Source organism: Nematolebias whitei, chromosome 22 (genome assembly GCF_014905685.2).
Source record: "Nematolebias whitei isolate Nwh7 chromosome 22, NemWhi1, whole genome shotgun sequence".
Classification (NCBI taxonomy): Eukaryota; Metazoa; Chordata; class Actinopteri; order Cyprinodontiformes; family Rivulidae; genus Nematolebias; species Nematolebias whitei.
The window spans coordinates 17,637,553-17,665,504 of NC_056519.1; the positions used below are offsets into that span (position 1 = coordinate 17,637,553).

The following is a 27,952-nucleotide window of genomic DNA, read 5'->3' on the forward strand; positions in this document are numbered from 1 at the left end:
TGGGTGTAACTGCGACCTTGAGTACACAATTTTGTTCCACCTCATGTACCACATGTCATGCAAATGACAATAAAGAACCTTGAACCTTGATGTTGTTGAGGCAGTTGTACAGATGTCCATTTTTGCCATTGAGTAAATAAAGTAAATTAAGTTAAATATTTTAAATAGTATAAAATTGATAAAAAAAATAAGCCACATCATTCAAACCATTACAAAACAGTACAATCATTAAAACAAACAAAAAAACAACAGACATCATAATCATATAAAAAAATACTTGTATTGTGTTTGTTGTTTTGAAAATCACAATTACAGAATTTTATCAGAAATACAGACATAATTTAATCTGATTATATGTTATAACGAGCTGCCATACTTGGTTCGCACATGATGACGTTACACTGCAGCGCCTGAGCAGAAGTTCTCGCGAGATTACGGAAAACAATCCAGACGTCCTCTTTTACACGATTCCCTCTTCCTCCTCCTCCACAGCCCTCCCTTCTTCCCACGCCCCAGTGCGCTGTGGGATAGTGCCACTATAAAGTATACCCTCTCTCGGTGAAAGATAAGAAGCCCGAGACAGGAGGGGGATGAAGATGGCGGACGCCAAGCAGAAGAGGAATGAACAGTTAAAGCGGTGGCTGGGCTCAGAAACGGACCAGGAGCCTCCTGTATTCAAAAAGAAGAAGACGAAGGTGAAGTTCGATGATGGCGCCGTGTTTTTGGCCGCCTGCTCGAGCGGCGATACGGAGGAGGTGCTCCGTCTACTTGACCGGGGCGCCGACATCAACTACGCCAACGTAGACGGTCTCACCGCTCTCCACCAGGTTTGTATTTGATTACTTTACTGCGTAATTTATACAACTGGACAGAAATATAATTTCACTGCCTGAAACTACTTGTCCTGGAACACCTGTCAAATGGAAGCCATTCTCATCCTGTTGTTTACCTACCGAGCACTCGTCGTCTTTGACGCAAATAATGGATCGTCTTCATGGTGGAGTTAAATTTTTTAATGTACAACCTGTGTACGTCTTGCAAGAACTTCGCTTTTTGTTCTGATTTCCCCTCTTCTCCTGATAAACTAGTCTTGTATCTTCCAAGTCTTTTGGGTGCAGTCTAATTGCTGTTGTGCTGCAGTTCATATTCCAAGTCTTAGTCATTTTATGCTGCACACTTCTTTAAATTGTAACATTTTCTTGTGTGTTTTCCCTCCTCCTGTTTTCTTGCTCAGTACAAATCACAAAGACAGTGCTCGAAACGAGCCATGTTGGAAGTAATAGAAACTATTCCAGACCGATTGATTCCAGCAGTGTTGAGCAGGAAAAAAGCACCTCTTGGATTTGAAGGCAGCTTTTAAAGTTAATTAATAAAGTTAAAGTGCCATGTGGTTGTTACAACTCTTAAAACAGACTTATTAACTAAAGATATATATACAAGGATTCTTATGCAAGGCGTTTTTTCTTGGTGTAACACCGGCTACTACCTGGCTAGCAAAAAGTCCTGTTGATAGACCCTCAACTGCGACTGTGGCTACTCTCTGGAATGGCTATCGACTATTGGCTGTGAGTTTTAGAAAACTATATTTTTTATAACAACCGCAAGGCTTTAGTGGGACATATTTGTTCAACGTTCTCACTAACATTGTTGTTTATTAGACTAAAAATGACCACTATAATATGAAATACCGTCAGCAGTGAGCTAGCGCTAAATTAGCACGCTAAGATAATTGTCGCTGGCTATTTGGGAGTTTAATTCATTTGTTTACTGAGCCGACAGTCGACGTGTTCGGATCTTAATAGTCTCAAGATTTTGCATTTGTTGTGTGTACACTAAACTCAAGTGCGTATGTGGTTATTATTTTTGCATTTTGTTTTATTTTTTGGTCGGGTTGTCATCTCTGCCAAGCTAGCCTGCTAATCGCTAGCTGCGTTCGCTAGCATCTCTGTTAGCTGTGTTAACCAGCCCATTGCGGCAATATGAAGCCACCGGATCTTTAAAAAAAAAAAACACACAAAAACAAGCTCGAATCAGCGTCTTGACTTTACAAATCAAGAAGTTCACAGCTTAACACGAGCCTTTTGTGATGGTGTTCATTCACTAGTAATACTAAAGCTAAAAGTAACGCCAGTCCTGCAATGAACGTTAGCCTTTGTTGAACCTAAATGTAGAGTTTTGAGCAGAATGATGCGTTTAAAGACATCCGTTTAATAAATCTGAATATATGCATTTTTAAGTAACATTCCTAAACAGCCAGCTGTAATGAAAGCAGTACATCTATATCCATATGCATCATTCACTGCCTGCTTTCTATGTGGTATGATGAGGACCATATGATAGATTCTTTGCTAGACAAAACTAATAAACAGTTGGCGAAACAGGAAGTGTATAGAAAGCAAGTAAATGCACCCATTAAAAAGTTAATTAACATTTGTCAGCAACTTAGAGAGGATTTTGTAGTCACCTTTTTTAAGCAGACTTGATCACGTTTCTTCCACATCCCCACATGAGAGTAACTTGAGGAGGTTCTTAATCAAATGTATGAGACTATTTGAAACCAAATAAGGCAAAGCATCTTATTTACAAGCTTTGTTGAATACTATCATTCCAGTTATAAGAACAGTATGAATTAATTATCGCTTATACCTTTAGTCTTTTCTGATCAAAAGATTGACCAGATATGAAGTTGGAAATTTTAATATTTCCTATAACAGGCTGAATTTTTTTACTTTGAACATGTTCTCCTCAGTATATTGCATCCGCTGATGTTTTAGCGTGTCGGCTTATTTTGCAAACTGTTGTATTGTGCATGAACATGTTTTTTTTTTATGGTTCCTGGCTGGTTTTATGCACTCGCATTTTAAGTGCCCCGTCGTGTAATTATTACTAATCACAGTAACCGTCGCAACAATTATGATGAGCATATGCAGTCCATTTAAAACTCCGGTAAGGATTGTTTCTCATTCTGCTTGCTTTGATAGCGAACAAATTATTTAAGGATTAACAGAAGAATTCCTGTCAAATGTTTTAATATTGGCAGAGGTCAACAGTGCACACATCCACATGCCTAGTTGCAGTAAGAAAGTGTGAGGGCTGCTAAGAGCACTACTGTTTTACAAAGTCCTTTTTTTATTACTTAAAATATTTTTTACTAGCTGAAAGTTTTAAAAAGCAAATTTTCTACTATGTATGACTGCGTAATGAAGTTTAATAAACCCTTTTCATGCTCACAATCCGCTCTAATTAAATCTGGAATTAGCAAGGCCCCTGTGCAAACTCATCAGGCTGCAGGTTTTGGAGTTATGTAGAAGGATGAGCACCAGTGTGGAAAGATTTTGCAATGCTGTTATTACGATCTAATCATCTCTAAAGACAAGAAGCTCCTGGGACTATTTGTGTGTGACAGATCAATATGAGATCCCTGGATTTTAGGGCTTTATAGAAGTTTATCGAGGGTGATGTAGGGATTTGTGTTTCTCCAAAGGATGGAAGAAGAGAAACAGTAGGAAACTAGTTATTTTCATATGTCTGTCATACATTTTATTGATTTATGACAAATATTTGTATGTGAATATAATGTACAGTACTGTTAGATGACTTTAGTTGTTTAATGCTACATAAATAAACTGAATAGGACAGTTTACCTTTTAAAATGACTGACTGACCCCTGCCTTTTGTTTTTAAGGGTATCATGTTATGATTGCTCACTTCTCATTTTTTAATATTGCTGCCATTCTTGATGACCAGTGTGGAGTTAAAAATACCACAAGTTCTCCCAACTGGGTTTCAGGAGCTACTAAATTTGGATATGACTCACAGTCTGGATCCCTGCTTTGCACTGCTGACCTGGTATCATTTAGGCAAGAGGTTGCGCCTGCATGCGAGTCACAGGCCTTCTGCATCTGGAGGACCTGTAAGCGTGACCATAAATGTTATTTCAGTTAAGTAATATGATGCTGATAGATTTACCCAACCATAAACTGCACAGATGTAGGTGGGTAGAAGATAGATGAATGAGACGTTAAACTGATTAGTAGATTGGCTGGTAGATTCCTGATTGCCATTTCATAAGCTAAACCGTTCTCAGAGCGTAGTCCCATCATCCTACCCGGGCATTCCTCACATGACGGTCGCTGGACACCATAGCAAAGAAAGGGGATAGACATTCCTCAGCTGTCACTTAACCCCCTTCTCTAGTCACTATATATTTCTGTCCTGCCTTTCCTTTTACTATGCTAAGGGTCAGTGCAATGTCGCCCACTGAGTTTCACCAGTAAAACAAGGCAACTAAGACTTGTTGCTGTAGAAAATACCCTCAGCGATCTACAGCTGAACTTGTCTACTGAGCACATACCCTTTGCTGGGGTGATGAGGCTCAGTTCAGCTTAGTACGTTAGCATGCTTAGTATGTCTCAGTTCCTATGCTCTTTTTTTATTTTTATCTTTTTATATGATAAAACTCTAGATCTCAAGATCCATGAACACTATCTTGCTCTGTCTCCTTGACAACGGTTTGGAAGGTTACCAGTCACTTGCGTTGGTGGATTTGCATGGATGGAGTGGGAGTTGCATAACAGCCTGAGCAGAGAGAGTCTGGCTGTATTTGAAAGGAGAATCAACCTTACAAATGAGTAATGAAACCATTGTTAAGCATGTGATAGACAAAAAAAATATTGACAAGACGACTATTTCTTTCCATCCGACCAGCTTCAGTCATATCATCACATGACATAATTGCTGTAAATCTTACTGCGGCCCCAGTCTTGAGATTCTCAGCGGTGTCTGAGGCACAGCTCAGTTGGCCAGTCAGAGGAGCAAAAATACCTTTTGGGGTGTCCTTGCGCTCCTGTTAAAGGCAGCAGGACATGTCGCGGAGAGGCCCATTTAGGTGAGACAACCAAAACGTGTGCTTAAGATTATGTTGAGGTCCTCCTGTTGTCCTTAACTGTTTTGTTAGCTATAAAGTTGCAGGTTAATTACTTACACTATAGGATCCAGCATACTCCATCTGAAGCTGAACAGTCAACGCGTGGTTGCGGGACATTTGTTTTTGCACACACCTTTCATAGTCCACCAGACACAGGCATAGAGGTCCTGAGAAACCCCTCCTGCTGCATTATACGTCACCATGCAGGTTTCTTCCGGCTTGAGTCTCCACACTGTCCATGCATTTTGGCCACAAATCTATCACGAAGAAAGTAGCACACTTTTCGGCAGACATACTCCTTCATACACAATGTCTGCACAATCTCCATCCAGGAGTATTTGGCTACTTGACTAATTTTAGTGTGTTTGAAGAATCGTACAGCTGAAGGTTCGATTGCATTTCTATATTGCTGAACACGCCCACAATTTTCTGACGCAATCACGCAGTACTTGGTGCATACACCTGTGCGAAAAAGTTCAGCTCTGGCCTTTTGTTGACAAGGGGTGGGCGAAGCTATGCTGAGAAAAAAAAGATGCGGTTTTCGTCTTGCTCAGGGGCCCAGAGTGGGGCGAATGAGGGTGGAGGCAGGTGTGGGTGTTTCACCTTTTCCACCTACATTTTGATGTTGACGGTACTGAGAGTTGAACCTGCAACTTTCCAATCACAGACCCATCTTCTCTAACCTCTGCGCCACCACTCCCCAAATACCGTACGAGATGTTATATGTTGCAACTTATATTTTGTATCAAAAGCAGCCAATAAATAAGCTTTAGGAAAATTAGTCCACATGCAAAACAATGTTTGAATGTTTTTTATTTATTTATTTTTTTTTTTGATAACGTTTAATGATTGCATGCTGTTTGGCAGAAACTTGTATTTATTTTAAACTTAAGTTTAATTGTATGGGTTGATTTGGAAAGCTATCCTTTCATTTTAGTAATTTTTATTAATTACTTGAGGGTTCTGAAGGAACTTTGCACTATAAATCCATCCATCCATTATCTTTTACCTGCTTCTTCCATTTTGGGTCACGGGGGTCGCCGGTACCCATGTCCAGCCATCACTGTGCGAGGGGCAGGGTACACCCTGGACAGGTCGCAAGTCCATCACAGGACCACATGGAGACAAACGAGACAAACAACCATTCACTGTCTCACTCACACCTAGGGGCAATTTAGCGTTACCAATCAGTCTTAACATGCATGTTTTTGGTCTGTGGGAGGAAACCGAAGTACCTGGAGAAAACCCACGCATGCATGGAGAGAACATGCAAACTCCACCCAGAAAGGCACCCAGACCAGGATTTAAACGGGGGGACCTACTCACTGAGAGGCAACAGCTCGATCAGTTGCGCCACCGTGCTGCCCTGTTTTCACGTTTTCCCCTAAAAATAAATAAAGCCACACTAGACCTTCAGGCTCTTTGTCATGGCCTAATGCCGTCGCACAACTGGCTCATCACTTAAACATTTCTAACACATTGCTGAATACATTAAAATGCAACTTAATAATTCATGGACTGGAATCTAGACAGTCTAGATTTTACTTTTCTTTGTCTAGCTCATGTTTTTTACCCTATTCTCTATTTGAATATGATTCCCTTTTGTCATGTTTCAGTGTTTTGTTGTGTAGAAACCTATTTACAGCTAAGGGTATATTTTGGCATTTGATTGTGTATCATATTTAGATACTTTTTTTTTCTCCGTACATTTGTATTTACTTTGTGAATTTGGTTATTGTAAATATAACTTAAAATGCAGCTTTACTGTCTACAAGTACAGTAATTTAAATATATTTATCGTCTACATGAAGGCAAACAATTCTGCAGAGGTGAACTCCAACTCTTCTTTGTCATGCAAGTGATGAAAACATTTGCACCATTATGTTTGGGTTATTGTTTATCCGTGTACTTGCACTATAGATTAATATACTTCCTCACTAGAGACACAGGTCATCAGAAGCAGTTCTGGATTCCAGTCCTGAGATAATCTGTCACACAATTTGAAGCTCGGCCTGCTTGATGGCTGAGAATATTCATTTTTGAAATGAAGCCCAGCGACATGTATATTTTACTCCAGTATAATTGTCAGATGTCTTTCTTGTCAAGTTGGACTTATTTAACGTTTCTTCCCACCGTTTTGTCGACCCTATAATCAACTTCAGGAAGTCTTTGTGGCGTTTGCACACAAACACTTCGCAACATGCCAGTTCATCCGCTGATTGTGACACATCAGTGCTCAAGATTGTGTCAAAACTCCAAAGTCCCAGTGCAAGTCAGATTTGTTGAGGTGAGGTTTTTGTCAAGAAATAGGAATTTATGGCAGATTGTGAGCTCTAATATAAAGTAGTGATTAAATTTTACAATGAGCAAGTGTTTTATCTGATGTTTGCCTCTTCCGTACTGTTTTGAATAGTGAAAATGTTCAAACAATTGTTCACCAGGGATGTATCTTGTTCCTAATACTGATTTGAGTTCCGTACTTGCTGCCATACACGTCGCACCGCTGTATAAGTCGCATCAGTCCAAAAATGTCTAATAAAGTGGAAAAAACATAAATAAGTCGCGTCATCATACTAGTAGCATCTATTATCTGTCACCACTGACGCGTCACATTTGTTATACGTCACCACTAACCACCCGGAAACGTGGGCCAGCGTTGTGCCAAACATTGGTTGGCTGCCAAATGGTGGCCGCGTGCATGGGAGGACTTTTTTACAAGAATTAACGAGGTTAAAATTTAAACAATTATTTGTTTGTTTGAAATTATAGCAAATATTTGTCTCAATTTAACTTTTCCTTAAGAAATGCACTTTAATGGTCAAATCAGGTGCATTTCAAAAATCGATTCGTGGAAGCAGGAGGGAGGACTTGCTGTGCATTTAGTTGAAATTTAATAAGATAATCACCTAAAAACAATTATTTGTTTGCTGGACGTTATCGTAAAGGTGTATCTCAGTTGAACTTTTCCTTAATAAATGCACTTTGATGGTCAAATTGGCTGAATTTCACCTGGGCGGCGCGGCGAAATGCAGCTGATTTGACTTTTGCTCCAGGAGTTCCAGAGCAAGATGAAGGTGGCTATATGGCAAGCCAAGCATCTCATTAATAGCCACTTTTACTCATTAATGAGACACTTGGCTTGCCATATTAGTTGAGGGCCCTCTAGTGGCTGAAAATGGTATTGTTCAATATTTTCCATGTCAGAATGAATGAGATGGTCAGATCTCAGCCAAAAATTGGGTAATAAATATGGGGGGACGTATATTAGTTACTTCGTTGTATAAGCCGCAGGACTACTTGCAAATTTATGCAAAAACGTGCGACTTGTACAGCAAAAATTACGGTTATTTAAATTGGAGAAACTGCCAATACAAATCTCAATCTAATACTTCCAGACACAGCTGCAAACAATACCTCTGAACTATATTTTAAGTAATAGAAAAAATGTATGTACGTGAGTGACACCCCAACAGTCTGAGTCAGAGTTTCTTTATTGTCATTCGCACCTCATGTGGTACATGTGGTGGAGGGAAATTATGTACACAGGGTCCCAGTTCCCAACAATAAAATGTAAAAGAAAAACAGTAATGACATCTAAGATATGAACTAAGAAAAACATCAACTAAATATACACTAAGCACTCATAACATAAAACATTGAACATCAGCACAAACATGAACATGAGTCTGTGTGAGCAGATGAGCACGCATGAACACATCAACATTGAAACAGATCAGCAGCAACATGAAACAGATCAGCAGCAACATGATGTGATTTATTTTATTTTTTTTCACAGTGATTATTCTAGTTAGAGATTCATGAGTCTAACAGCCTCAGGGTAGAAGCTGTTCCTCAGTCCAGTGGTTCTACACTTAATGCTCCTCAACCTCCTTCCTGAGGGGAGTGGGGCAAAAAGTGAGTGTGCTGGGTGAGTGGGGTCCTTCATGATGCAGGTGGCTCTCTTCCTGCATCTAGAGGTGGAGATGTTTGTGGGAGACTGACTCTGACAGACTTCTGTGCAGCCTTCACCACTCTCTGCAAAGCTTTTCTTTCTGCAGCTATGCAGCCTCCATGCCACACGTTGATGCTGGAGCACAGGATGCTCTCCACTGCTCACCTGTAGAAGGAGGTGAGGACTGAGCTTCCCAGTCCAGCTCGTCTCAGCCATCTGAGGTAGTAGTCTCTGATGAGCTTTCTTGATCAGGCTGGTGGTGTTGTTGCTCCAGCTGAGGTTGTCATTCATGTGTACACCCAAGTACTTGTAGCTCGAGACCACTTCCACCGCAGATCCTCTTATGTTCAGGGGGGTGTAGATGTTTTTGTTCCTTCTGAAGTCCACAATCATCTCCTCTGTCTTCTTCACATTGATGTGAAGGTTATTCTCTTTGCACCAGCTCTCCAGGTGTTCCACCTCTTGCCTGTAGCTGGACTCATCATTGTTTGTGATGCATCCCACCACCGCTGTATCATCTGCAAACTTTACAATGTGACAGCCTGGATGGGTAGCTGCACAATCATACGTGAGCAGAGTAAACAGGAGGGGGCTCCACACACATCCCTGTGGAGAGCCAGTGTTGAGGGTTATGGTGGAGGAGGAGAAGTTGTGGATCCTCACTAACTGTGGTCTGTTTATTAAGAAGTCTAGAACTCAGTTGCAAATGGAGGGGCTTAGTCCTAGTGTGGATAGTTTGTCCATCACGGTTTGGGGGATCATGGTGTTGAAGGCGGATGTGAAGTCCACAAAGAGCATACGGACATGAGAGTTTTTCTGCTCCAGGTGGTTGAGTGCAGTGTGGACCACAGAGGAGATGGCATCCTCTATTGATCGGTTCTCACGGTATGCATACTGATGAGGGTCCTCGTTGATGTTAATGTTTTTTTTTAATGTGAGTCATGACCAGTTTTTCGAAGCATTTAGCGACATTTATGTCAAGACATTTATGTCTTGCAACATAATAAAGAAAATAACTTTTATTCATGCTATTCTCATTTTTCTTCCCAGCATTAAAAAGCCACTTTTTCACACTTCCATAGAATAAGCACATAAAGGTTTATAAAATGTTTTTTTAAGAAGTCTGAGTTGCAGTTTCATCAAAGATATATTCATTACAGCTGTGGTGGTTTAGCTTTTAGAAAAGCTCATGGAAATAGTTTGTTCCTTACTAAAATAACTATACAGGAGACTCGAGCTAAATTTTAAAATATGCATGAAGTTGACTGCAGTCTGAACATGTATTTTACTTCTACTTATGAACTTCTGTATGAACACACAACATAGAAAGGATGTAGGAGACATCCCCACCAGAAAATCTGGAATAATCAGGATTACAGTGACATTTTTTCTCATGAGTATTGCTGCAGGTTGGAACTGGTTCACCTGGGAATGAAACAGGAATTCCTCACCAGAGTAAACCTGCTGCCACGTATATGAGCAGTGCTGACTAGACTGGACAGGGACATGACCTTGCTCCTTAAATTGTATTTCACGTTGCTCAAAAATGGGTTGATCCTCCTCAAGCCTTTTAACAAAATGCCAATATTGGGTTGTAAAAATAAACAAGCCTGGATTCACTGTTGCAAATGAATTTAGTAAACCTGTCTGTTGATGCACACTTTAATGTCTATTACGTTCAAACTGTTTCAGTCGGACCTTCCTCCATATTGTTGTGGAACGGATTAAGAGCTTGAAATGGTGTGCAGCTCTATTAAATGCTAATATGTTTGTGTTTAAATGATCTTGTTAGATGCCTTAAAAATCATTTCCAGCACTTGCTTTCCTGACTTCCACTGCTCTTTTTTTCAACCCCTGCATACTCTTGAGCTGCTGTGAAATGTTTGTAGGATGACTTCAGCTTGTTTTTTTCCTACCCTGTGGCACACGGTGCCGGTCTTCTACTTTAGCCAGGTCTTGAAGCCTTTCTGCTGTTTGCTTGATCGCAGTCACTCAAAACGCTGTGTTTTTCATGAGCTGGTATTTTTGAACTCAGAACACCTGGACCCAGAGCTCATGAATTTCTTGTGGTCATAGAATCAACAGCACATTAAAGGAGAGTACTCGTCCCATTGTCTCAGGAAGTGTGAGGTTAAAAACTTTGTTTTTATTCCTAAAATTGTTGCATCTTAAGCTGACAAAATGAGGAATGTAATTAAAGATGCGTTTGCATTTAGAAACACAACTTTTTGTTTATTGTTCAAGGAACTTGCAACATAATGTACTCGTATAGAGGTTTGCATTTTTCTCTTGAATGAAATTGGTTTCAAAAATGCACATTTCTAAACAAACAACCCAAACAACTTTTGCTCGGAGTAACGTACTCCTAGAGACCAGCTCATCTTTAATACTTTATGAATACCAGTATCCACACAAGCGTGCTCTTTCTTATGTTGCATCTGTATGACTGTTTATGCAAGCAAGCTCTTGCCGGTGATGCTCTGTTTGCAGAGAAGTGTCGGGCTTGGACTTCGCCTTCAGATTCAGATAGAGGTGCATAATTATGGTCTCTGTGTGTGCACTTAGTTGATCTTAGAAATTAGGGCTCGGCGATATGGACAAATTAATATCTAGATATTTTAAGATAAATCGCGATATACGATACATATATATCTTTATTATTTCTTTCCATAAAATAATAATAAAAATATATTTCTGAATCAAACCTTTGTCCCAGTTGTCACACGGGTACATTTATTAACACCAGCTGTAACTGTACAAAGTAAATGTCTAAAGAATAAACTATTTACATATATTAAACTTTGTTTTTTTTTTTTAGGCATTTATTTACATGTACAAGTTTCAAGACATTTTATAATGTCCATAGAAAAATCAAAGCAAATATGTTCTTGTGTTTAATATTTCACCCTGTTTTATGGCACACTGATTTATTAATAAATCTGAAGTCTGATTCTAATGAAGTATATTCATTCAACCTTTTAATAACCTTTATTAGCAAAGCTCTGACTCTGAAAGTGCAGAGCTCAGTTGGAGTTTTTTTTTTTTTTTTCTGGACATGGACGGAGCCTTTTTGTTCAAGCTTGTTTGTGCTTTACTGGTTTTACTGCTGTGTCTAAATGCCAGAAGAACACACAGCAAATAAATCACCTTTTAACTGGATATTTGTCTCCATTGTTTTTACTGAGAAGACAACTTTATACCTTGCCACTCTAAAACTGTTAATTTCCTAGAGAACGCCAAATCTCTGCTTTGTAGCGGCTACCTAGTCATTTTAACACCTATCAGGAATTTACAGAGCTCTCACGCTAAGCTCAGCTTTGTATTTCAAATAGTCTTCACTGGCTCTGCAACGAGGCGCACGCGTTTCTTCCCACTCCCGTTCTTCTCCTGCTTTTTTGCACTTTTGTGTATTGGAGCAGCTCCTATTTTTACACATTTTCCGAAATGAAAACTACTGTTTTGGATCTGACCAACTGAACTTTCGACGCAAATGACAAAATCTTTTCAACAAAGCGACAGGGTCTTGGAGAACTCTAATCTGCTCGGACGACATGCATGCAGCTGGATATATCTCTGTGGGTGATATGTCTATCTCTGCTATCGATCGAGGACGCCAAAATTGCATATAATTGGAGTTATAACAGTTTTCCTGTTTTTGGAATAGTCTTGATTCTGGTTTATCAACTTACAAAGAAGACGGCCACAGCTAATTTGGAACTCGTCAGGCTGCTGACTATGTGAAGGTTTGGTTTGTGCTTTGAGGACTCAACATCAGCTGATTTATGAGCAAAACCATAAGTTGGAAGTGATTTGAATCGCAGGCCACCTGCGGCTTTGGGACTCGACAGCATGAAAATGACCTTGAAGAGGCTCATAAGCACGGACCAGTAGAATGCACCCTAATCTGGCCATTTCGGACCTTGGAAGTATCAGTACAGACTCAAAGGCTGACAAGGAAAAAATGGTCTGCCTGAATAAGTCAACAATTGTGGTTATCTGAACCTGACTCCCCGGATGGCCTCGAAACAGGCCGACTTATCAATTTCTCCTGGGAAATGTGTAAGCTAAGGAAAAGCTTTTTCTATCGCAACCTCCCGTTCAGGCTTATCAGAACTGTGCCAGCTGACCACCATCTTATCAGGACAATGGACTATCTCTCAGTGCTTTTTGGACCGCCTCATTGTAAATGCGTATGTAACGTGTTCATAAATGTGCTTGCTGGCAGTTTTTTGTCTTAAATTGTGTCCTGTTAGGACAAGGTGTGAAAAGATCTTTTTTTGTAAGGCCACTATCCTCTCCTCCATAGCTTTGCCCCTTTTTCTATCTAAAAAATGTATTCGGAAAAGGATGAGAAGGCCGCGCTTTGTAGCAGCAGCTAAGCGCACTCCGCCCATCTTTCGGATGACCGCATGGACATATTCTCATTGTATCTCAGTGCAATGGTTAAGCTTATTCTGATTCTGAGGTGCTGCAAGTGGCGGGGGAGAGGCGGGTTTGTATTCGGTGAGGGGAAAGGAGGGGTGGCATGAAGGTGCAGACTGGGAGGAAAAACTGGCAGATTTATAACTGTAGGTAGAGTATAAGACTCGTTTTATAAGGATATAGTCTCGTTTTGTATCGTCGCTACAAATGTTTAAAAAAATATCGATATATCACCCAGCCTGGCATCGTTTGCCATGAAAGACTCTGTCAGACGATGTCATTGCAGTCTCATTAAACCAGTGGTTCTAAAACTTTTTCTGTTAGGGTCTCCCTTTGAAGAGATTAAATTGATTTAAACAAATGTTGATTTCTGTTTTATAGAGCATAAGTAAAAGGTCATTGGGTTCAAAAAATGCTACAATGTTAATAGAGTTTAAAATGAATAATTAATGCACCAAAATCCCTGAGGGGGAATGTCAACAGAATATATCTTTTTATAAATTCATGAACCTGAATATCTAGGCCAAAAGCATTTTTTGTTTTTGTAATTTATGCTTCACATATTTTGATCAAAACTGTTTAGTTACACGCACTTGGTGATTGGTAGCTATTTCAAAGTTATAATTCTACTACTTTTTGAAACCTCGGCAAGATTGTATGGATGCATTTTGATTGAAGAATAGTAAAATATAAAGGCAGATGATTAAGACCCAAGACCATTTTTCCATACGGACAGAGTGATGGTAGGAGGGATCTGTGTTGGAGATTTCAGGCCAGAGAGGAACAGGAAGTGGCTGTTTATTTTTCTCATTTCCTCTTTGAGGCTCCACTAGTGAGCCTGCTTCTTCCACCCCTTCAGCTTTTTATCACTGACACCAGCATAATATAGACACATGGAAATACACAATTTATTTACACATCTGCCTGCAATGACTTGCCCTGTGCTTCACCTAAAATCACACCATTGTGAAGCCAAATGTACATTTACTTTAAAGCATTTGTGGTGTACTTGTTTAGCCACATGCCTATTCAGTATCTAAATAGAAGTTTGCTATGAATGTCTGTGTGTTAGTTTTGCTTTAGATCACATTTATTTTGTTTTAGTCTACTACTATTTGTAGAACTAGTTCTAGTAGCCATTTGTTGTGATGATCTAAGTTTATGCTGGCAAAGGCAGTTAATTACTGAAATGCCTGCTAGGCATACGCTGGCATCCCTGCTATTCATTTGACCTCTTGCGTTAGTTTGTTGGCGTGAAGTGTGACATAGGGTGCTGTGACTCATGTTTATTGCCTTTTTAGTCGACTGACTGTCAGTAACTGCTGCCTGAGCCATCTTCTGTTCTCTGTCCTGTAGAATCATTCACATAAAGGCTCTATTGTATGAAATTACCAACAGAAGTTGTTCCTCTCCATGGCTGTATGACCTCTCAGCCTGTTCATCCTTGTGCCACCTCTCACCTTTGTCCCCTCACATGGAAACAAACTTGGATCTCAAGTGGGGCTATTGTTTTTGCTGCTGCGCAAAAGCCCCAGTGAAGGATACTGTTAAAATCTCGCTGACATTTTTTTTTTTGCCCCGCTTCCACAATCCTGGTCTTCTTTTTCCATGGGAATCCCAGGACCATATATGGCTGTCCTCGGTAGCAGCAGCAGCGGCTAGAGTGCTGAAAGCAAAGGCTATGTGAGTGTTTGTAGGCTGGTTACAGCTCCAAACAGAGCTCCTCTAGTTATGGGACCCAGCTGGTCACCCTGCAGTGCTTCAACCCTCCCCCTCATACCCTCTGGCCTCCCAAACTCCGTCAAATGCACACGAGTTGGGAGTTCTTTGTCTTGTTTTTACCAATGTACCACGTCACTAAATAAACCCTAATGCTCTGATCATAAATGGTTTTATAAGTCATCATGTTTGGGATGATGTTTTCATTTTTATTGTGCACACTCTGCCTCATTGACCTGTCCAACACTGAGATATGCAAATGCAGGCATATAATACACTCATACTTACATGCAGGCGACCAGAAGGAATTCCTTTTGTGGAAGTGGCTGTGCTCCTCTGAGCTGGTGACGTAGCTCACGAGGAGTGGTCAGAGTGCAGAGGCCTGAAGCCCCAAGGCTAGGAGTAATACTTATCTGGGAATTCCTTCACTGGTATGTTAGTCCAGTGCCTTACTCTGTACTGGTTAGGTGGTTTCATAGAAGAGTTGTACTATTAAATGTGGATGAAAACTTTGAGATGAGTTCTGAGCTCCAGAAGAAGCTCCTTTGTTGTTTATTTTGTTGGTTTATATGGGAAAGAGTTTGTGCAAATGCCAATGTCTCAAAAAAGATTTTATTAAATGTTATTTTAAATGATCAGTTTACTGAAAATGACTTGTGCACCAATAATCTCTAGCAATCTCTATTTTGTGCCTGCAATGCTTTGGATTTCACCCAAAGGCTTAAATGATCTCATCCCTTTCCTGTCAAATACTAGAAAGTTTTGGCCGTCGTCTTATTTCCTAGCAAAAATTTCATTTCTCCCATGTGACAAGAAAAGAAACAAAATAACAAGTACTGAAGCAAAATATGATTTTGAGGAATGGGGATTCAACTAAATTGATTTGTCTGTTTTATATTACCGGTACTGTTTTTCTGAAGTGTTTTTTTTTTTAAGGTTGAGATTTTCCAAGCAAAAGGCATCATATCTCCAGTACAGTCGTCCCTCGCTATATCCCGGTTCACTTCTTGCGGCTTCACTGTATCGCAGTTTTTTTTAAACCCAGTATTTTTATAGTGTGTGTTCTGTGCAGCAATGTACATTCATCTCATTGTCATCATCTTCATCAAGATTGCTAAATTGTTTAAGCATATTTATAAGGGAGTGGGAAAGGTTAAGAGAGTGGGAAGGGTTTATAAAGCCTTAAATATATATAAATAATAAAGTAAATATAACGCTGCCACTTTGCAGATTTTTTACCTGTCGGGGGGGTCTCTGGAACGAAACCTCGATAGGTGAGGGATCACTGTACTAATAACTCAATCCCTCGGTTGTTAAAAAATCTATTTGTTGATTTATATTTAAATAATCTGGCATAACAGACAAGCCTTGATTGTATAGATTTTTAAAGAATATCCCTTTTAAATTATGTTGGTATTTTTGGAATAGGTTATTTTAATGTTTGGCAATGTGACATCACATTCTACTTGCACATTCATATAGAAAGTGGTTACAAACTACTGAATATAACTACAGTAGTCCCTCGTTACTTCGCGGTTCGTTTATCGCGGGCTCTCTCTATCGCGGTTTTTCGAAGTAAGACTGGACATGACACAGTTGGCTGATTGATGGATGAGCCGCATGATCAGCATGAACTTTTTATTTAAAATAAATTATTTCAAATGTTTAGCACCTGCTGCACCTTTATGCAGCCCGTACTGCAGGATAAGCTTCCTGCTGTAGCTGCTGGGCGTGGCCAAGTGTGCTTGCAGGTGGCAAAGAGCAGAGGAGGCAGGGAGCTGAAATCATGACATTCTGTGCTCCTTTAGAGCTTTAGAGTTTAGAAACATTGTTTAGAATATTGCAAGTGTGTGGGAAGGGTTTAAAACGACTTAAAAAATAAATATATATATATATAAATTACTACTATTCCTACTTAGTGGTTTTTCACTCATCTCTGGGCTTCAGGGTACGGATCCACCGCAACAAACGAGGGACTATTGTACATTAAAATTGTTTAAATCATCGCTATTGTATTAGACTTTCAAGTCTGTCAACACATCTCTAGATACTGACAATTATAAACTCCTCTTACGTGTGTGTTTGTCATGAAATGTCTGTCTCAACACCCAGGCAGCTCACTTCCAACAATATTACCAAGAGTAGGCATTGCCGTTAGACCTCTGTCCTGTTTTATGGTGTCCTCTGCTTTTTGTCCATCTTTCTGTCACAATGTCATGGTTGTGATGTAGTGATAGTCTGTTTGACAAGCCAAATTTTGGGTTTTTGAACAAGAAATCGTAAACATTTTGTATCTACAGCAACACTGTTTAGTTACACTTCATCTTAAAAAAGAAATTCATGTTGATTTCATTTCAGATACTGTCGCAGGACGTAGATGGTGGATTTGTCTTTGGTTAGAGACTGCTTAAGGATAGGCTTGTTTTTGCATATCCATTGATAATTTGTGTTGTGAAAAGTCATCTGAGATGAATGGTTTAGAAGCCGCAACAGCATCTTTCTCAAGTATACTCAAGTCTGCACTCTGAATGTGTAGCAAAATAAGTCAAAAACAGAAGAGTCTTCAAATATCTTTGCTATGGAGTGATGTTTAGCTGATTGTGTATCTGAGGTTGTCAAATGTTTTGTGGCTGCTTGGGTTTTTAGTTTTGTCTTGTATGAATCTGTGCTGTCTTTAATGCAAAGTAAATGAATGGAAATTGTACATATGCAGTACAGCTTAGTTTATTTTAAAGTCCCCACGTGCAGTGTGAAGTAAATACAAATTCACTAAAATGGCTGTTTTCCCTATGAAAATGGTTTTAACTAGCAGTAATTGTGATGTCACGTTCACAGATGAGCAGACTTTTTTTAAGGCTTACTGTGAAAGATTTAGGAATACATATACGTATCGGAGTCGTGGCAAAATTGTCATTTAACTTTTATAAATAATATTCCTCCTACGAGAAGGACATTGTTTACAAACAACGTAAATATCTTGTCATTGCACAAGACGGTTTCATGCGTTTCTTTGCCATGCTTTTTGTGCATTTTTTTTTAACTGCTTGAAACCATTCAAGATGGATGCAAAAAGATGGACTAAAGCAGAGTCATGAGACAAGTTATAGGAAACGGAAACTAATCCAGCCAGCGTAAAACTTACAATCCATGCTCAGGGAACATGTGCAGCCCTTCATTTATTTATTCATCCTATTGCCTTTCCTACAAGGAGTCTTCTGTTTGAGACACACTTGCTACACCGGTTTACATAGTTACGTGGATGTTTAATAGGAACTCACGTCATGTCTGAATATTTGTATGCAAGCTCAGCACATGCCTTATTACCGGACATATTGTCATGTTTAACATAGGATTAAACACATAAATTAAATGCCAGATCACCTTTACTGTTTCTTATTCAGTTTTCTGAAATCCTTGATGTATACGATTTATATAGAATACAAGTACTGTATACAGTTTTATTGCTACTAGACATTCCTGCTTTTCTCTGTACAATCCTAAGGTAGAAAGTGAACTTCTTGACCCATGTCAGTAGCGCATGCAACAAGGCAATACGAGCTTTTAAATTCTGTGATACCTGGAAATAATAAGGATGCTATTATACTTTTTGTGAACACCAAAATATCCCTCTCCTGTCCTTCAGGCCACTGCAACAAGCATTATCTTGATGCAAGCTGTAACTCCAGCACCTGTCAACCACAGAAAATTACAACCATTACAGGATCAGTTATGTCGGGACCCTTTAGCTGCTGCGAGCAGTCTGCGTATGAAGGAACCTGTGACGTTGGAAAGAGGGCGGCTTGCCAGCTTCGCTACACCTTAAGGGCTTTGTTTCCATTATTAGACAAGAAATAGACTGAAGAGATAATGTGTGTGGGGAATGATTAGAGGTGGGGTTTTTTTTTGTATGTGGGTTGGCATGTTTTCCATCTGAAGCAGGAAGTTGTAAGGGTAGGTTTTAAAAATATGACTTGCATGACCAGATAAAGAATTTCAACACGTCAAGCTGAAAAACTATTGCCACTTATACCTCACATAGATGATAATCAAATGCAAACTTTGAATTCCAGCTGACAGGCATTTGACCGTAAGTACCATATTTTCCGGCATATAAGTCACAGTTTGTTGCATAAATTTGCAGGTCCTGCGACTTGTATACAATTTTTTTTTCCATACTCACAACGCAATTTTTGACTGACGCTTAAAATGTTAATTCATTCTGACATGAACCAGAGTAATCATTACCATTTGCAGCCACTAGAGGCGTGAGAAAGCTCCGTGGTGGTGCGCCATCCATCCATCCATCCATCCACCTGTTCATGGCGGCTCCGGCTGTGAGCTCTACAGAGTTCTCCACTGCCGGAGCGGGGAGGAAGGGGGCAGCGAGGCGTATGAGCCGCAATGGAAGGATGAATGGCACCACCCAGATGAAATGAAGTTGTTTTGACCATTAAATAAATGCATAATAAACATGACGGGTCAGCGGCGACTCATAATAAATGCGACTTTTACGCCGGGAAATACGGTAAATGTGCTTTCTGCAGTTGTGAGTGTATTAGCTTGGAGGAAGACAATAATGCATTGTACTAATGTTCCTTTCAGTGGGAATCTGTTTAGGTCGTCTTAATATTTGTTTGGAATACAAACTGAATCAGAATGTAGAAACTGTGCTTTTTATGCCCTGGATTGATGTTTATGTATCGGAGTAAAAGTGAAAATGTGTTGACTGTACTTATAAGTAACATCACAGATTCACTGTGCTGAACAGGTTGATAACTTTCACTTTATTTTGCTGCCTTGATTACCAGTTGAACAGTTTCATTTAGACAATGCAAGAGCCACATTGCAATTAGTGGCCAAGCCTTTTCTGCTCAGAAATAATATCTTAATTTAATTTGTCAAATTCTACTGAACTGCCAACCAGACACTATTATGATCGCTGAAGTTCAGACTTGTGCTCTGCCGAAAACACATTCGGTATGTATTTCAAAACCACAAAGACGGGTAATTTAGACATGACACAACGATCGGATGTAGATGTTGCACAGCCTGTAGCAAAGCCAGATAAACCCCGGATTGTCAAACTTAGCCCAAGACGCTCTGTTCTTCCTGAGCACCCACATTCAACTAAACCACAACCATTAATCACAAAATACATCATGTACATCATATACAAATACACACAAACTGTCAGATAAGCCCAGTGAGCCCTTAGGAGGCACTCGCGTCTCCTCGGGTGCTGTAAACGGCCCAAATTTGGACAAGGATTCCAGCCAGATAGTCGTGTGCCCTGAACGTGAGGCCGGCGTGCATTCGTGTGTATCTGTTCCTCTTTTGACGCTTTTGTTGTCCTAGCAACCTGGGGAAAGAGGGAGACTGCACAGTCAGTGTTCATTTATGGGTTTGTTTTATATTAAAGTTGAAATTATGTCAGATTTCATGTGTTTACCGTCTTGATTCCAGTGATTTGTTTCAAAAAGAGTTGAAATGATAGCTGCAGGACAGGTACACCAGAGAGAGTTGATTTTTATCTGAAATTCTAGGACATTATGACCACTGCAGTTCAGCTCACCTTATACATGTTTGACATGATAAAATCTTTTGGCGTCAAGGATTTTGTGTACCGAGCACTGCAGGCTTTTCACCTCCCTGTTGGGTTCTTGGTCATTTTCTCCCTCACAGGCATGGTGGTAAACAAAGCTTCTGTTCTCCTCATACTTTTGACTTTTATGTAATTTCTATCTCTTATTACTTTGAGTTGACAAATTGAAACATATAATCTAAGTCTGTAATTTCAGAGCTTGTTACTTCAAAATAACCATTATCCCTTTTTTTTTTTTTTTTCTATTTAAACGCAGCTGCAGCCCAGATGTTTTACTATTGTCCAAATGTTGGGTCTTGTGTTAAGTGACATTTGCAGAAGACATTGGATCATGATGCAATTTGTTAAAAAATGTTGCAAATTCAGACTTCCTAATGTGTGGGGGTTACTGCATTTAGTTTTTATTTTTTTAATGCACATTAGATCAGAAAGGAGGGCCTAAAAGGTGTTGAAATGATCTTCAAATTGTCTCTATTTAAGGAGGCTACAAATTTAAAAATGGGTCAGGAGCAAAATGGCATAGAAAGCAATCAATGAGCATAAAAATATAAACTAGAAAGTTCCTGGAGAAACTTTGACGGGGACTGCTAGGCTGCTACCGATTTTAAATTGTTGATTTGACAGTACTATGTGTTGGCGTTTGCTCTCAGCTACTAACACTATACCAAATTACAGCCGAATAGCTAAAAAAAAAAAATGGCAGAGTTATCATATTTTTTCATTTTTAGCTAAGGTGGCCATCTTGGATTTTTTATTTTAATTCAGCATGTGATGAGGATCATTCTCCGCTACCACTATACCAAATTTCAGCTGAATCGCTCTAAAAATGACAGTTATTGTATTTTTTCTGTTTTAGCAAAGGCGGGCATACTGGATATTTGATTTCCTTTAAGAATGTATAACTCACTTTCAACTACAACCATACTAAATTTCAGCTCAATATCTCAAAGAATGCCTGAGTTATAGTCAATTTTGTGTTTGAGGTAGCTGTGGCAGCCATCTTGAATCAAAATGGCTCCAAACGTTAATCAGTTCTACATTCTGATTACTTTCTGAGTTTTAAACCAATCCAGCAGTGAGTTTCTGTTTTCTTCAGGGACCTCTACACTCTAAGTCAGGGGACTTGACAGCAGCAGTTCGTGTGAGGAGAGTTCTCTCATTGATTTTCTATGGGAAAGTATGACATCTCTGTTAGCAAAATACATCGCCATGGTAACTGCGATTGCCAATAAAAGTAATAGTTCTCATATCAAGATTGAGTCAGTCGTTTTTATATAACTTTTGTGGGGGTACACGTTGCGGTTCGGGCCGCATTAACGGTGATGGAACAAAAATAAAGAAATAAAAATAAAGAAACTCTTATTAGGTGAAGAATAATATGTGCCTTCCATGCACTGCCTTCACAAGGCAATACACTGCTCTCCTGTACATTGCAATGGCAGTCCCCAAATATGTTGATTTTTCCCTCAACTTTTGTGTATCACTTACCTGACCTTTTTAAGTTTTGACAAAATGTCAAGTTGAAGCTCAACAACTTGGCATAAAATAATCATCATAATGTAGATGAACTTTAACGGCCTCCCACTTTATGTTTAAAGAATCTCTAAATAGAACTCATCACCTCCCAAACAAGTATCACTTTTGTTTTCATTGTCACTCATGGTGCAGCTTGGTTTCTTGTAACAACGATGCCATTATGGCTGTTATAATCAGGAAATTGTAGATGACCTTTCTTATACAGATAACTTAGTTTTGTCCTTACATCTTCCCATATCAAAAATTTGGAATAACCCGACGAATGGGTGGTTATGACAACAAACACGGGAATGTGCAACTTTAGCTGTTTTGCTTCATGTTGCTATTAAACAGCAGTAGTAGAATCTGGGGGCATCCTAACATTTAGTTGAAAAATGGATTTTATGATAAGAAATGCTATTTTGCTGATATTTTCCAAAATGTTTTTGTTTTTATAAGCGATAAGTAATCATACAACATGATTAGACAATACTAGCTGCGTGGTTGCATCACCTTTGTAAAGAAAATGATAGGGATCTTTGTTGAACAGCTCTTAACCCATGAATGAATGGAATTCCTCACAAGACAGATTCCTGTCTGTGCTCCTGGTCGAGTTTATTTCATTCAAGGATAAGTCAAACGTGCTTTTCATTTTATTGTGAGCGTGGAGCGATACTTGTTTGGTTTGACTTTAAACTCGAGCTTATGATCATCTGCTCTGCTCTAAAGTTGTCTTAAGTTGAAAGGTTTGTGTACGATGATACAATGATATCACCATATTTAAGTCTAACTTTGATTTGGACCAAGTGAATGGTTCATTCCTTCAAAAGTACTTTAGTAAAAAGTAACACAACCTTAACAATTATAATAATATGATCAAGAACATGTATTTAGAGTAAAAATTGGTTTACTTAAATTCTTAACCAGCTGCTCAGGGAAAATAAATAAGTAAATGGTATTGTTAGTTTATCACACAATGTGCAAAGCTGACCTTTTAGATGAAGTACTTCAGAAAGCCCCCCCCCCCCCCCTCCTCCACACTCATAAACTAGCAGGATATAAACACAGTACATCCGTGGCTCTATCAGTAACATTATGCAATGTGGTATTTCAAGCAGCCCTGCTATGTGCAGGCATTTCGAAATGCTCCAGCTGCCTAAATTCCCCAGGAGTTCTGGATACACTTGGCAACTTAAGCTCACATGCATGCGTGCGGTGACATTCATGCACTGAGATAAACATACCGACACACAAGACGTTAGTGCTTTGATTCTTCTTCTCACCCTGAGTTTTGTCTTTCAGGCATGCATAGATGACAACGTTGACATGGTGACGTTCCTGGTGGAGCATGGAGCCAACATCAACCAGCCTGACAACGAGGGCTGGATCCCCCTCCACGCCGCAGCTTCCTGTGGATACCTAGACATAGCAGAGTAAGTTTCTAAGAAGCAGGATTGGCGTCTTCAGATTTGATTGTCCCGTTCCGTACATACTCTGACATTTCTCGCAATTGCCACACAATTCATTTAACACTTTAATGCTTTACTTTAGGCTGTAGCTGAGTGGTTAGAGCAGTCGTCCTCCAATGCGAGCGTTGGGGTGTTCGATTCCACCAGCACTCACATGCCCAAGTGTCCCTGGGCAAGACACTGAACCCCTCATTGCCTCCGATGTGTGTCCCATCAGATGTGATAAAGCTCTGATTAGTCTTTGTAAAGATGGAGTAGAGTGCTGTATGAATGGGTAAATGAGCGCACAGATTGTGTTGTAAAACGCTTTGAGTATCTTGATAAGATAGAAAGGCGCTATACAAGTACAGTCCATTTAATGCTTGCACAAAAATATAGGACCAGTAAGGCCAGTCAACTTGTTTTAAAGCCAGTCTTGGGAAATCCCCAAATAAATGTACAGTGTGCAGTTTGTAGTCTATTTTCCAAACAAGGTTGCTTCAGTCCAGCATTACACATATAAGCAACATATGCAAAAACAAAATGATGTGTAAAAATCTATTTTTTTACTGCTAAATGTTTATTTTTGTAAGATCATCTACCTCTTATCATTCCTTATCCTAATGAGGTTTTAATGTTATGTTTTAATAATCAACTTTCTCCGTCATGTTCCAATAGCCTCAGTAGGTTAAATATCTGAGCAGTTCGTGTGTTTCTTGAACCTCAATTTTCCAAGATCAGCGTGATATATCATGGCATTGTGTTCCCATGTGAGATCGTCCTTTAAACAATCATCTCACAAGGCTGTTGAAGGAGTGAGAACTTCCTCACTGCATCAGTTTGGGTTAAACAGCTGAAACCTAATGACTATTGCAAGATTTTCTAATGAGAGGTTCCTACATTTGGTTAATAAAACCCAGGGGCTCACTCGTTTTATTGGCTAAGCATTAATTTCAAATGTTTTATGTTAAAATTCTAATCTTTAACATTTTAGCCTATCTTATAGCTCAGACACTCATGGTCAGAATTATTTTTATCAAGACTGGAGACTGGAGTTGAACTCACAAATTTTACTTTCCCTTGGTCAAGTAAGAAGATGGCTCATAGGCATAAAACACAACACAGAGATGTTATCAGAAGACATTTAAAACTCACTGAAGGGGCTAAAATGACTCGGTTGGACTCATTGTTCAGCGTAGTGGGAGGGTGTGCTGACCTGCTTTACTTGTGTTACATTACAGGAACTTGGCTCGAGGTTTATACACTTTTGTTTTCCTAAAATCTACTACCAGCTGAGGAGAAATAAACATTCTGCCAGGAAATTAGTCTGTAATTTCATACTCTCTTGGTTCGATATCAAAATGGGGAATTGACATGCGTTTACTGTTTTACGTGTTCGTGCTTTTTTTTTCTCAGATTGGAGAAGTCTGAGTTGACCTCAGGAGCACGGCATCAGTGAAGGGCCAGTATCACAGAAAACAAGAAGTCATTTGTTTGATCATTTTTGAAAATGTCAAGTGGCTGTGCTGATACGAGTGACTAATGGAGACATTTCATTTCGCTGAGAGAAACTCAGAAACCCAATGTGGGCCGAGAGTTCACTGTAAACCCATTTTATTTCCAAGCTTCTCATTCACAATACCAAGAACGGCCGAACAGTGCTGAATCTGTTTTCCCCGGGTGTCACCAACTTTTTGCAGGCTTGGTTAAAAAGCCCACGGTGGGACTACAAACCACAAAGCCATCAAACTGAGTTAAGCCAAACAAAACGGTAAAAAAAAAAAAAGGCAGAATAGAAAGTCTAATTAAAAGAAATACAGAACGTTGTGATGTAATTGTAGTCAGAGAGTTGCCATTTGGGTGGAAGTCAAAAGTACTGAGTGCGTTTCAAGTGGGTGGTTGGTCTAATGAGGAGAGGCTGAGTCCCACCGCAGTTTTAATTGGAGGCAGCTGAACTCAGGATGCTTAAGGTTTTAAATGTTTTCAATAACTGCAGGGGTTAAATCACAAAATGGCTATGAATATTCTTTACAATAAACCAAATACAAAAAGGGCATTTACAATATTTTACTAAGGTCAGTGCAGATGAAGTTGATTCAACATTTATAAAAATCACAATCCTTGCAATAAATTGTTTCCTGAAAACGCATTTTGTTTAGTTTTCGTGTATACAATGGTACACAATGATTTGATTTTTGTCTTTGTTTGAACAAATTGACCGTTTCCACTGCCTGAAGCAGAATCCTAACTTCAGGAGGGGGTGGGCAATATATTAGATTGTGAAGGATTAGAACGTGTTGGAACATTCAGTCCTGAATATGTTAACATACTTGTTAAATGTCTATTGTTCTTGGCAACATTGCACAATTTTATTAATCTGTTAAGACCTATTATCTGGTCTAACTGCACTGTTGTATTTTTTTTTCCTTCTAGGGTTATTTTAATAGTTTGGACGCAACATTAATAACTTGCAAAATAAAGAATCAGTAGTTAAAAGTCTAATCTGTGACAGATTTTTGTTCCCCTAACTTTAGGCTAAGCTTTTTGTTTTTGATCGATTTAAATAAAATCACCTTCTTTCACAGGTTTTGTAGTCATATATAATTTTATTTTATTTGATAAATGCATATAATTTGATCTAGAAGTAGTTGGACTGTTTGACTCTCAAGTCAGTAGCATCAACCATGGTTAACACAAAACCAAAAACATTTGACACAGGTTGGCACGGTGGCGCAGCTAGTAGAGCTGCCACCTCTTAGCGAGAAGGTCGCCGGTTCAGATCCCAGCCTGGGACTTTTCTGGGTGGAGTTTGCATGTTCTCTCCGTGCATGCGTGGGTTTTCTCCGGGTACTCCGGTTTCCTCCCACATACTAAAAACATGCATGTAAGAGTGATTGGTAACTCTAAATTGTAGGTGTGAGTGAGAGAGTGAATGGTTGTTTGTCTCGTTTGTCTCTGTGTCCTGGTGATGGACTGGAGACCTGTCCAGGGTGTCCCCCACCACTCGCACAGTGACTGTTGGATATGGGCACCAGTGACCCCATGACCTGAAAAGGAAGTATGTAAAGATAATGAATGGATGGATGTGCAGTAGTCCCTCATTTATCATGGGGGTTTCATACCCTGGCCCCCCCCACAATAATTGAAAAACCGTGAAGTAGGGATACATTGGTTCAAGTACAGTAAACTTTGTCATTACCATCTCATGTGGTACATGAGATGGATTGAAACTATGTACATAAGTAGTAGTTTATTTTAGTATTTATATACAAGTATATATTGGCGTTTAAAACCCTTCCCACACTCTTGCAATGTTCCTAACAATTTTCTAAACTCTTTAACCTTTTTAAAAAATATTTATTTGAAATGGATACTCGCCAGAGAAGATGAAACTGAGATGAAGAAGTAGCTGTCCAGTGATGACGATGAAGTTGATGAAGATGAAACCAGGCACTTTGGCTTCGTCCTTCATAAGAAAAGTGTGAGATGGCATCCTTTTCCAGGACAGGCCCGTTTCGTCCATGTTAAAACCTTGTTCAGACCTGTAGACCCCTCAGTGATCAGATCTTTGAACATTAACACACTCCTCCACTCCTGCTGTATCAGCGGACGCAGCCTCTCCGTGCAGAGAAACACTTTTTAATCCAAATCGTTGTTGAAATTTGTCGGAACAACCCCTTGCTGGCACTAAATGCAGTGGTTCGGTGGTTGAACCAGGTGGTCGAAAGGTCCAGCTTCAAGTTACTCATTTACATCACCATGTCTCTTCCTCCATGGTGAATATGATCATACAGTAAAGTTGTTTCACCTTTGGTGTTGTATCCAAAGTGATGTTTTTTGTTCTGCAATCATTAATCCACAAGACCAATGCAACTTTCATCTTAACACACGAGTTCTGTACAGTGAAATTACTGTACAGTCCACAACCGTGTGTTTAAAAAGTTGTGCAATATTCTGGACGTCCTCAAACCGTGATAGAGCGGGTCCGCGAAAGTCGAACCGTGAAGTAGCGAAGGACGACTGTACAACACATCCTTTCTTTTAACGGTTTCCTTTTATAAGGAAGTAACGTTTCCACTAACCCGGTTTACTTTTCACTATCAAATGCTACCGTTCAAATGCTGAAACCCATGATGTGTACCCCTCTAAGAATATAAAATATATATATATTTGACATTGTTAATGTTCTATTGCTGCTTGCGTCATGGCTTTGTTCTTCTTTTCATCGCAGGTACCTGATCAGTCAGGGGGCTAATGTCGGAGTTGTAAACAGCGAGGGTGAGACTCCTCTGGACATTACTGAAGAGGAGGCGATGGAGGAGCTTCTGCAAAATGAGATCAACCGACAAGGTACAGTGTTAAATCTC

At 39.5% G+C, this 27,952-nt stretch overlaps 1 protein-coding gene across 1 annotated transcript; it reads left to right on the forward strand.

The window, feature by feature from the left end:
• Positions 1-457: 457 nt before the first annotated feature.
• Positions 458-27,935, forward strand: LOC119428382 (protein phosphatase 1 regulatory subunit 12A; the record flags this gene model as incomplete). The annotated part of the gene is given in 3 exon segments (XM_037696061.1): positions 458-827; positions 23,440-23,570; positions 27,817-27,935. Coding segments are annotated over 3 exon segments (487 nt in total), but the record flags the coding sequence as incomplete, so codon positions are not given.
• Between the last annotated feature and the right edge of the window lie 17 nt (positions 27,936-27,952).